General features: G+C 45.3%; 1 protein-coding gene across 3 annotated transcripts in view; it reads left to right on the top strand.

The window, feature by feature from the left end:
* The window catches only part of mta1 (metastasis associated 1), a 44,084-nt gene that overhangs the window by 23,039 nt on the left and 8,858 nt on the right, over positions 1-12,187 (top strand). For all 3 annotated transcript variants that reach the window (XM_021573861.3, XM_090210940.1, XM_090210941.1), the window contains 5 exons: positions 8,829-8,961; positions 9,149-9,212; positions 10,962-11,079; positions 11,645-11,747; positions 12,074-12,173. In XM_021573861.3, the coding sequence (XP_021429536.1) occupies positions 8,829-8,961; positions 9,149-9,212; positions 10,962-11,079; positions 11,645-11,747; positions 12,074-12,173 (518 nt within the window). The remainder of the gene's footprint in view (positions 1-8,828; positions 8,962-9,148; positions 9,213-10,961; positions 11,080-11,644; positions 11,748-12,073; positions 12,174-12,187) is intronic.

Here is a 12,187-nt window from a genome sequence, read left to right as displayed (position 1 = left end):
TGTCAGGAGGGCTATCGGGGGAGCTGACGGGGGGCTGTTAGGAGGGGGTGGTGTCTGTTGGGTTGACGGGTCCTTTGTTGTCTGTCCCACTGTGGTGTTGAGGTTGTGGTCCAGGTCTGAGGTGGGCTGTTCTGCTGTCTTGTCTGGGGGATTGTCCTGCTCTCTGTCACACCTCAGCTTTCTGACCTCGTCCTTCAGTGCCATCTGTACCTCTTTAGGTTCTCTTACCTCAGTCCGTAGAGCAGCCAGCTCTCTGACAGCCGTCCATTTCCACCTTCTGCCCTCCAGATCTTGTTGGGGGGGGCGGGGGGGGGGCTCCACCGTGTCTCCACCGTGTCTCTCGCTCTGGGCTCCACCGTGTCTCTCGCTCTGAGTTCCACCGTGTCTCCACCGTGTCTCTCGCTCTGAGCTCCACCGTGTCTCCACCGTGTCTCTCGCTCTGAGCTCCACCGTGTCTCCACCGTGTCTCTCGCTCTGAGCTCCACCGTGTCTCCACCGTGTCTCTCGCTCTGAGCTCCACCGTGTCTCTCGCTCTGGGCTCCACCGTGTCTCTCGCTCTGAGCTCCACCGTGTCTCCACCTTGTCTCTCGCTCTGAGCTCCACCGTGTCTCCACCTTGTCTCTCGCTCTGAGCTCCACCGTGTCTCCACCGTGTCTCTCGCTCTGAGCTCCACCGTGTCTCCACCGTGTCTCTCGCTCTGAGCTCCACCGTGTCTCCACCATGTCTCTCGCTCTGGGCTCCACCGTGTCTCTCGCTCTGGGCTCCACCGTGTCTCTCGCTCTGAGCTCCACCGTGTCTCCACCGTGTCTCTCGCTCTGGGCTCCACCGTGTCTCTCGCTCTGGGCTCCACCGTGTCTCTCGCTCTGGGCTCCACCGTGTCTCTCGCTCTGGGCTCCACCGTGTCTCTCGCTCTGAGCTCCACCGTGTCTCTCTCTCTTAGTGATGGAGGAGTAGTGCAGTTGTGGGACCTGGGTGTGTTCAGTGCTGGACGGGGGTGGGTGGTGTGTGACTATCCTTTAGTTTGAAGAGGTGTGATCAGACTTAGTGTAGCTTTACATAACAAAATTACCTAGAGATTATTGTCCTTTCATTTTTGTCTAGTAGCTTCGGACTGAATATTACTCACTCAGTTTTGTGTTGGAGGGTATTTCCAGGTTCCACTGTTTCTTCTGCTGGTTTTGGTTTGTTAGAATTCTTTTTCCTTGATAGTCCTTGTTAGTAATAGTCCATTCAGGTCATTTTGTCCAAAATCAAGTTTAAAAAAAAATTGGATTGGAGGTTTTAATGTTTAGGTTAGTTTCCTGTATAAGTCCTTGTGAAAAAAGGCAAGTTTATCTACATTTATCCAACTCTAATATTTTTTACAGAAGAACCAAGGAGCCGATGAGCTCTCTCCTCTCTTCTCTTTCTCTGTGTGTTCCTGCGGGAGAACCACTGTTCATTTTTGAGAGCCGTGTGTGACCCGGACAGTCCCAACTTGTGCTGGTTTGTGTGTGGAGTATGGGCCTCTTGGTTCTATGTGCAGCCAGCACCATCAGTCAGTCCCTCCAGAATTCTTAATTGTCCCAAATGGCACCCTATATAGTGCACTACTTGCGACCTGGACTCAGTGCACTATGTAGGGAACAGGGTGCCGTTTGGGACGTTACCCCAGACAGCCATTTGCAATATGTGAAGTATGCATGTAAGGAATGGCTCTTCACCCCATGGGTGTGGTGGTGGGCTGCTGCTGTATCCTGTCTGAGTTCTGGAGCCGTCAGCCCAAGGACAAAGAGGGAAAAGGGGGAAATTTGAGGGCCTGTTGGCTTTCCCAAACAGTGTGTGTGTTTGGAAATGGGAGAGGGAACTTTACACTCTGAGAGTGGCCCTGTGGAACATTGTCCTTGTGTTGTACCGGATGGCTTTCTTTCTCCATTCTGGATTATTGCCTGTGCGGTGTGTGTGTGTGCTGTGAGTCACAGATCAAATATTTCCCTTGCCGGGATTCGGTTGGAGCCTTCCCTAAGAGGGCCTGTGACTGCACCCTTACTCCAGGTCTTAGCCCCGCCCCGGTCGGCAGAGCTGCCTCCTGAGTGGTCGGTTCCACTGACATGGCCTTTTGCTCCTCTGGCCCCTCCCTCAGGCCCATATGACTTAGCCTCACTTTAATTTCCGTTTCTATTCTGAGAGCTCTAGAACTCTAGGCCGTTGGTTTCAGTAAACGATAGACACCAATGGTGACGATGAATCCATTCACAAACACACAAAAAAACGAGTGGGGAAGTACAGAACTGTTTCTCAATGTAGGCTAGACTTCAGAACTTTTAGAAGAATGCATCGTTGAAATAAAGTAAAAGTCCTTCAGAGCTCAGCATCTGAGGTGTCGCTCCTCTCTTCTTTCCCTCTACTCGTAAGGCCTCTCATTCATCAATAATTGAGAATTGGTACGGGCAGGTGAGATGGAGAGGCAATTTGTGGAGAGTATGGATTTGGTGCTGTGCCAGAAAATTGGCTGTGTCTTTTTATGGATAGAGTGGGTCATGGCTCAGGGAGTCAGTCAGGGACTGGTGATAATGGTGCCACTGCACCTGTCTACCACCTGGCTACATACCCCCAGGCCAAAGCAGGCCTGATGGTTGACCCTCTTCAACTCGGGCTGGGAATTGCCTGGGACGATATTAACACAATTCTGCCTATACAATATGTATTGTGATTCTATATGTACTGCGACTGTATTATTGACCAGGTACAGCCGACTAGTCAAATATAATGTAATCCAAAACTAATATTGGGAGTCCCGTAGGGCGGAGCACAATTGGCCCCGCTTTGTCCGGGTTTGGCCGGGGTAGGCCAGGCCGTCATTGTAAAAAATAATTCTTAACTGGCTTGCCTAGTTAAATAAAGGTTACACACACACACACATACACACACACACACCACTCTGACCGTTTACGTATGTCCCCATTACCAGTAAAACATAATCAAAACCTATTTCTTTCATATATTTGCTGTGCTGTTTCGTTGTTCATTTGTACAGTCGTTTCATTCTCAACCAGGATTTCTATGGAACGCCGTTTGAGTCGTTGCGTGTCAAATAAGATACACGTCAAATAAGCTTGTTGACCAATCAGGACCTGAATATGACTGCACGTCACAGAATAATTTAACGTGTTCATTCATTTTTTCCCCCGTGGCTATTACACATTGATTACACACACTCGTATTTCATGTCACAATGCTTCATTGATACGTATGCTGTGATGCTGGTAAAGTTGTCTCACTCACCTACAGGGCTGGTCATAAAAATAAAAAAAAGCTAGCTAGATCATGGATGCAAACAATGTTCTTCCACAAGAACATAGCAAAACGACATCTGTTTCAGTAGCTATAGTTGCTAGCTAACTATATAGCTAGGTGTCGTCTAAAAATAACCCTAAATAACCATAACCATAAGACGGCTCTTGTTTGATTAATGGTGGGTCGGACCCAGTTGTGAAGCTAGCCACAATAAGGATAAGCCCAATATTGGACTTTGCGGTTAGCCTTCAAAATAAAAGTATGTCATAGACAGTGATGTAAATGAATACAAAGTAGATGTATGCCATAATTGAATAGATCATGCTAAATGAGGATGGAATGTTATAAAATCAACAAAAGACACTAATTTGTTAATTTCACATCTGTTAATCACACGGAATGTATTATTCTTTAGAATTACATTGGGGGCATACTTATTTCACTGTACAGTCTTAACCCATGTCATTGATCCACAATCCATAGTTATCAGTCTACTCAGTGACACCCAGAGAACATTAGCGTCGTAGCTCTTATTGCGGGACTGAAACAACTGTGAATTGAGCCACATTTTGTCAACCTATGTATATTGAACACTATTCCCGAGGAAAAACAATACAGCATGGATGTTTTTGGAGTCTGATAACTCTGAGGAGGACGTTGGGAAAACAACATGTATTGAGTAGAGGTTGACCGATTAATCGGAATGGCCGATTTTTAATTAGGGCCGATTTCAAGTTTTCATAACAGTCGAAATCGGTATTTTTGGGTGCTGATTTTTATTATTATTTTTTTTTAAATGTATTTTATTTTTATACCTTTTTTATTTAACTAGGCAAGTCAGTTAAGAACACATTCTTATTTTCAATGACGGCCTAGGAACGGTGGGTTAACTGCCTCGTTCAGGGGCAGAACAACAGATTTTCACCTTGTCAGCTCGGGGGATCCAATCTTGCAACCTTACAGTTAACTAGTCCAACGCAATAACGACCTGCCTCTCTCTCGTTGCACTCCACAAGGAGACTGCCTGCCTGTTACGCGAATGCAGTAAGCCAAGGTAAGTTGCTAGCTAGCATTACACTTATCTTATAACAATCAATCAATCATAATCACTAGTTAACTACACATGGTTGATATTACTAGATATTATCCTAGCGTGTCCTGCGTTGCATATAATCTGACTGAGCATACAAGTATCTAAGTATCTGACTGAGCGGTGGTAGGCAGAAGCAGGCGCGTAAACATTCATTCAAACAGAACTTTCGTGCATTTTGCCAGCAGCTCTTTGTTGTGCGTCAAGCATTGCGCTGTTTATGACTTCAAGCCTATCAACTCCCGAGATGAGGCTGGTGTATCCGAAATGAAATGGCTAGCTAGTTAGCATGCGCTAATAGCGTTTCAAACGTCACTCGCTCTGAGCCTTCTAGTAGTTGTTGCCCTTGCTCTGCATGGGTAATGCTGCTTCGATGGTGGCTGTTGTCGTTGTGTTGCTGGTTCGAGCCCAGGGAGGAACGAGGAGAGGGACGGAAGCTATACTGTTACACTGGCAATACTAAAGTGCCTATAAGAACAAAGGTTAATGAAATACAAATGGTATAGAGGGAAATAGTCCTATAATTCCTATAACTACAACCTAAAACTTCTTCCCTGGGAATATTGAAGACTCATGTTAAAAGGAACCACCAGCTTTCATATGTTCTCATGTTCTGAGCAAGGGACTGAAACGTTAGCTTTCTTACTTAGCACATATTGCACTTTTACTTTCTTCTCCAACACTTTGTTTTTGCATTATTTAAACCAAATTGAACATGTTTCATTATTTACTTGAGGCTAAATTTATTTTATTGATCTATTATATTAGATTAAAATAAGTGTTCATTCAGTATTGTTGTAATTGTCATTATTACAAATACATTTTAAAAAATCGTCTGATTTAATCGGTATCGGCTTCTTTGGTCCTCCAATAATCGGTATTGGCGTTAAGAAATCATAATCGGTCGACCTCTAGTATTGAGTAGACTGATACCCCATTTCATTAATCCCCAATCCTTAGGTAAAGCTGAACAGTGCATTATGAATGTCAATACCCGCAATGGGCTGACTGGGGAGGTGATTTCACACACACAGTCCCGAGATAAGAGCTACAACGCTAATATTTGTGTAAACTCTTAACAGTTGTGTTCTGTGGGTGGCACCGAGTAGACTGATACCCCATTTCATTGCTTCACATTCCAACTTCAGATTCCAACCTTGTTTAACATTTATCTAGTCTAAATATGGCATGATTCCATCAATTGTAACCTTCTGCAGTTCTTTCAAAGAGGTACTTTTATGTTGAAGGCAAACTGCAAGTTCAACTATTGTGCCTAATCCTTATTGTGGCTAGCTTCACAACACGACCCGGTCCGGTCGAGCCTACTAGCCAGATGGCGCTGGCTGGCTGCTTCTAACGTTAGCTTTGGGCAACAGGGCTAAGTAGCTGGCTAGCTATTTATTTTCATGAACTGAGGTTCAATTTCAAAAGGTGAACAAGTGGCTACCTAGCTAATACTTACTCACAAGGATTCCTAAATCATTGCTAAGAATAATGAAAATGACTGCAGTTTCTACTGGTCATTGTTTTCAGGCTGGTTGTATTGGTGCTAGCCAGGTACCAAGCTAAAGCTAGCTAGGTACCCCAGAAGTTGCGGTCGAACAAATAATACTTTATTACCAACACGGTATTGTGTAAACACCGTTCATGTCCTGTCTCTCCCATCTCCTCATTGGTTTATAGAAGAATATCTCCACGTGCCAGCTCTTTATTGGTTATACCCACGTGGGTGATTTGAAAGATGAACTGAGGTCGGTCGGTTCTGGTAATACACCATATTATGAAAGTTAGATGCCAATCGCCGTATAAAGTCCACGAAGAAAAGGCCTGGAAGGAGGAGAGATGACTAGAAACGATTCGGTTGACCGTTGTATGTGTGGATTAATTGTCGGAGTAGCGGTAAAATAACAAATCAACGTTTATATCCCAAATTGGCTAGCTAAATTGCCATAAATGTTTTAATGCTTTTCAACCTGTCCCCAAATGTAATATAATTGGTTCAGAGTTTTTGATATTTCAACCTGTGTCGTGGTTGCGTTTGGTGTGGGGGGGGGGACAAAATCAATTTGCACATGCGCGCATCAGGTTTAGGCATGGTGTTAAACTAGACATCGGGCCGATACCGATGTTGGCATTTTTAGCTAATATTGTCCGATATGTTAACTGATATATATCGTGCATGCAACTACACAGAAGCAAGCTTAAATGCTGTAAAAGATCCCTCATTTATGCCCATTGGCCAACTATCTATTGCCTGACCGTACATGATTTGTCAGATTGGTTTGGCTGTGGGACTATGGACTGTAGTGTCTGTCCATTCTGTGATGGTGTCTATAAGAAGAGAGTCTCTATAAGAGTCTGTCTGGTGAGTGCTGAGTGAGTGTTGGTGAGAGTGAGCACTTATTGATTCTGGTCCCACTTCCCTTCTCCTGGAAATCCTTTGATTGCTTCTCTCTCCGGTCTCGGTTTCCCTCTCTCCGGTCTCGGTTTCCCTCTCTCTGGGTTCAGTCTCCCTCTCTCCTGGGTCTCCCTGTCTCCGGTCTAGCGCCTTCTCTAATGAAACTTCAAATGAGCTGGAGTACGTGCCTGCTGGTCTCTCTCGTCTTCCCTCTCCCTTCTTCTTCTCGGTCACCCTCGCTCCTTATATATAGATGTGGATCTTAATCACACAGAGTGCATTTGGAAAGTATTCAGACCCCTTCACTTATTTAACATTTTGTTACATTACAGCCTTACTCTGAAATGGATTAAATTAAATGTTTTCCATATCAATCTACACAGTACCCCATAATAACAAAGCAAAAACAGGTTTTTAATTCTCTTTGCTATGAGACTCTATTGAGCTCAGGTTCATCTGGTTTCCATTGATTATCCTTAATATGTTTCTTCAACTTGATTGGAGTTCACCTGTGGTAAATTGAATTGATTGGATATGATTTGGAAAGGCACACATCTGTCTATATCAGGTCCCACAGTCGACCGTGCATCTCAGAGCAAAAACCAAGCAATGAGAGAGAAGGAATTATCCATAGATCTCCGGGAGGCACAGATTGTGTTGATGCACAGATCTGGGGAAGGGTACCAAAACATTTCTGTAACATTGAAGGTCCCCAAGGACACAGTGGCCTCCATCATTCTTAAATGAAAGAAGTTTGGAACCACCAAGACTCTTCCTAGAGCTAGCCGCCCGGCCAAACTGGGCAATCGGGGGAGAAGGGCCTTGGTCTGACAGAGCTCTAGAGTTCCTCTTTGGATATGGGAGAAACTTCCAGAAGGACAACCGTCTCTGCAGCACTCCAACAATCAGGTCTTTATGGTAGAGTGGCCAGACGGAAGCCACTCTTCAGTAAAAGTCACATGACAGCCCGCTTGGAGTTTGCCAAAAGGCACCTGAAGGACTCTCAGATAATGAGAAACATGATTCTCTGCTCTGATGAAACCAAGATTGAACTCTTTGGCCTAAGTGCTAAGTGTCACATCTGGAGGAAACCTGGCACAATCCCAACGGTGAAGCATGGTGGTGGCAGCATCATGCTGTGGGGATGTTTTTCAGCAGCAGGGACTGGGAGAATAATCCAGATCAAGGGAAAGATGAATGGAGCGAAGTACAGGGAGCTCCTTGGTGAAAACCTGTTCCAGAGCGCTCAGGACCTCAGACTGGGGCGACGGTTCACCTTCCAACAAGATAACGACCATAAGCACACAGCCAAGACAATGCAGGAGTGGCTTCGGGACAAGTCTCTGAATGTCCTTGAGTTGCCCAGCTAGAGGCCAAACCTGAACCTGTTCGAACATTTCTGATTTTTTTTGCTTTGTTTTATGGGGTATTGTGTGTAGACTGGGGGGGGGGGGGGCAGTTGAATCCATTTTAGAATGTGGCTTTAACGTAACAAAGAGTGAAGGGGTCTGAATACTTTCCGAATGCACTGTCGCTCTCCCGCCTCCCCCATCGTCTCCCTCCCGCCTTGAGCTCCTTCCTCATAGATCACACGCATCCAACGCCTGCTGCAATACCGTCTCTTCTGTGTCTTCTCCCACATGGAGAGGGGGTATAAAGAAAGAAGTAGAGGGAGAGGTTAGAGAGAAACATGCTGGGGGAGAATAGAGGGGCTTATAGAGAAACTCGCCAGTCCAGGCAGGGATCAATATTCTCATTTACTAAATGAGCCTGGCACCTGCAGTGCCACAAAGCATTGACGTGAACTCCTCTGGATCATTACCCTAGCTCATCTGCCTCATTACCCTAGCTACCTTCATGGTGTGAATACTGTTTTTGTTTGTTGTCACTGTTTTCCTGGAAAACAAATCTCTGTAGCATCTAATCCTTTAGTTTGGCTCTAGGTCTCTGGTTCTTCAGTATGTGGTGCCCGCACTTGGCTCAGTCCTTGCCAGTTCTGCCCGAAACCCCCGTTTGTGTGTGTGTGTGAGCTAACTAACTAACATGACCTTTAACCCCTATCAGGAGAGCTGGAGGAGGAGATGGAGAACCCGGAGTTGAACCCAGTTGACCTGCCAGAGAAACAGAAACACCAGCTGAGACACAGAGAGTTGTTCCTGTCCCGGCAGCTAGAGTCATTACCTGCTACACACATCCGGTATGACATGTCCTTACCATCTCACCTTATGTTAGCTCCTTGCTACAGACCATGAGAGTTGGTATATGTTAAAACACAGCCTGGAAAACAGATGGCACTTTCACCTGTATTATAGGAACGCATTGGTGTTATACGGCTGTACTGTATTTAAGAGCTACATCTCAATCAGATTGTGTGTCTGTCTCAGGGGGAAGTGTTGTGTCACTCTGCTCAATGAGACTGAGGCTCTGAAGTCATATCTGGACCGGGAGGTAGGTGGCTGTCTTTACTGTCTTCTCAGAGAGTGAATGGTGTGTGCCATAGCCTCTTATGTATGGCTTTGATGTACAGTACCAGTCAAATGTTTGGACACACCTACTCATTCAAGGGTTTTTATTTTTTTTAACTATTTTCTACATTGTAGAATAACAGTGAAGACATCAAAGCTATGAAATAACGCATGTGGAATCATGTAGTAACCCCCCAAAAAATATTATTCAAATCAAAATGTATAGTAGCCACCCTTTGCTTTGATGACAGCTTTGCACACTCTTGGCGTTCTCTCCACCAGCTTCACGAGGTATTCACCTGGAATGTATTTCAATTAACAGGTGTGCCTTAAGTTAATTTGTGGAATGTCTTAATGCGTTTGAGCCAATCAGTTGTCTTGTGACATGGTAGGGTTGGGAATACAGAAGATATTTTGTCCATTTTATGGCAAGATCAGCTCAAATAAGCAAAGAGAAACAGTCCATTACTTTAAGACATGAAGGTCAGTCAATACGGAAAATGTCAAGAACTTTGAACATTTCTTCAAGTGCAGTCGCAAAAACCATCAATTGCTATGATGAAACTGGCTCTCATGAGGACCGCCACAGGAAAGTAAGACCCAGAGTTACCTCTGCTGCAGAGGATAAGTTCTTTAGTTACCAGCCTCAGAAATTGCAGCTCAAATAAATGCTTCAGAGTTCAAGTAACAGACAATAAGAATAAGAGACTTGCTTCGACCAAGAAACAAAAGCAATGGTCATTAGACCGGTGGAAATCTGTCATTTAATCTGATGAGTCTAAATTTGATATTTTTGGTTCCAACTGCTGTGTCTTTGTGAGAGTAGGTGAACGGATGATATCCGCATGTGTGGTTCCCACTGTGAAGTATGGAGGAGGAAGTGTAATGGTGCTTTGCTGGTGACACTCATTGATTTTATTTAGAATTCAAGGCACACTTAACCAGCATGGCTAGCATAGCATTCTGCAGCGATAGTCCCACTAAGCGCAAACTAGATTGGATATATTTTGTCACCTCCCAGGCGGTGTAAGGGCTATTTGACCAAGAAGGAGATTGATGGAGTGCTGTAACAGATGACCTGGCCTCCCCAATCCCTTGACCTCAACACAATTGAGATGGTTTGGGATGAGTTGGACTGCAGAGTGAAGTAAAAGCAGCCAACAAGTGCTCAGCATATGTGGGAACTTCTTCAAGACTGTTGGGAAGGCATTCCATGTGAAACTGGTTGAGAGAATGCCAGGAGTGCGTAAAGCTGTCAAGGCGAAGGGTGGCTGCTTTGAAGAATTTAAAATGTATTTTGATTTGTTTATCACTTTTTTGGGGTTACTATGTGTGTTATTTCATAGTTTTGATGTCACTATTATTCTGCAATGTAGAAAGTAGTAAAAATAAAGAAAAACCCTGGAATGAGTAGATGTGTCCAAACTTTTGACTGGTACTGTATGACCATGTTGGGTGAGTTTGTGTGCCTGTGTCCTACTGACTGTGATGTGTGTTAGTTGTGAGTCTTAGTGCTGTATGAATAATTCAGTGTGTTGACCCAGAATGTTCTTCTCACAGTCAGTAATGAGGAAATGAAAGACTGCTCTCTACATACATGCATACATGCAAACAATCCACAACCCCACTCAATTTCTTAATTCCCACTTCTCTAACTCTTTTCTAATGTCTCCTCTCTCTATCCCTCCTTTTTTTTCACTTCTCTTCCTCCTCCCTCTCCCTCTCTCTCCAGGATGCGTTCTTCTACTCCCTGGTCTACGACCCCCAACAGAAGACTCTGCTGGCTGATAAAGGGGAGATCAGGGTGGGGAACAAGTACCAGGCAGACATCACAGACTTCCTTAAAGAGGGTACGCACGCCAGAGACACTCGTACACAAAACTGGACTGTTAGCATTTTCCATAGGTAAATGTGACACGCTAGCTGGTAGATTAGCCTCCTGGCTAGTATTCTCTCTGGTAGTGCAAGCAGGGTCCGATCCCATCTCAAGGCTCAGTCAGTGGGAGGGCATGGGCGTCTGTCCCACTGCCTAATAAACCCACTGCAATTGGAACAGTTTTGCAACGTTATGACAAGGAGTGTGTTATCAAAGTGAGTTTTACTGAGGAGCCATGTCACACCAATAGTGTTGGTGAGGGTCAAAGGGCAGGATATTCACAGTTTTGTGGATCCCTCTATCGAAGGAATCGTAACCACAACACCCCAAGACTGTTGGAAAGCCAGAACTAAATTGACTTTGATTAACCACAGGGCTGTCTAGTCTGATAGAGTGTATCAGACTGGTGACTGTGCTGACTGCTTACTCACTGGTGACTGTGCTGACTGCTTACTCACTGGTGACTGTGCTGACTGCTTACTCACTGGTGACTGTGCTGACTGCTTACTCACTGGTGACTGTGCTAATTGGACCCCCAGGTGAGGAGGATGGCAGGGACCTGGCCGAGCTGGAGGAGAGGGTGTGGGACCCCAGCAGTCCCCTCACAGAGAAACAGATCGACCAGTTCCTGGTTGTGGCTCGGTAAGTGGCTCCGGTCCGGTGGGCTGTGGTGAATGGGTAAGTGGTTCTACTGTAGGGGCAGTGCCTTGGTAAGACTGCTGTGAACTGGATAGCCAATGTAAAATATTTTTCAGTAAGACATTTTTTGTCAGGCTCGGTAAAACGGGGTGCAAGGGTATCGGATCAGTAAGAAGACTGGTCCATCTAGTCAGATTTGCACTATTGCCAAAAACATGATATCTGGCACTTTGGATAAGAGCATCTGCTAAATAACGTAAATGTAAAAATTGTATCCCTGTCTCATCCATCTCTTTCCCTCTGCCTCCTCCTCCCTCTCTCTCTCTCAGGTCAGTCGGTACCTTTGCGCGGGCTCTAGACTGCAGTAGTTCTGTCCGGCAGCCCAGTCTTCACATGAGTGCTGCTGCTGCCTCTCGAGACATCACCCTGGTAAGACACACACA

Source organism: Oncorhynchus mykiss, chromosome 19 (assembly GCF_057628025.1).
Source record: "Oncorhynchus mykiss isolate SJ-2025 chromosome 19, ASM5762802v1, whole genome shotgun sequence".
NCBI classification, from domain to species: domain Eukaryota; kingdom Metazoa; phylum Chordata; class Actinopteri; order Salmoniformes; family Salmonidae; genus Oncorhynchus; species Oncorhynchus mykiss.
The sequence above is the reverse complement of the archived record's forward strand: the minus strand, read 5'-3'. Positions and strand labels throughout refer to the sequence as shown.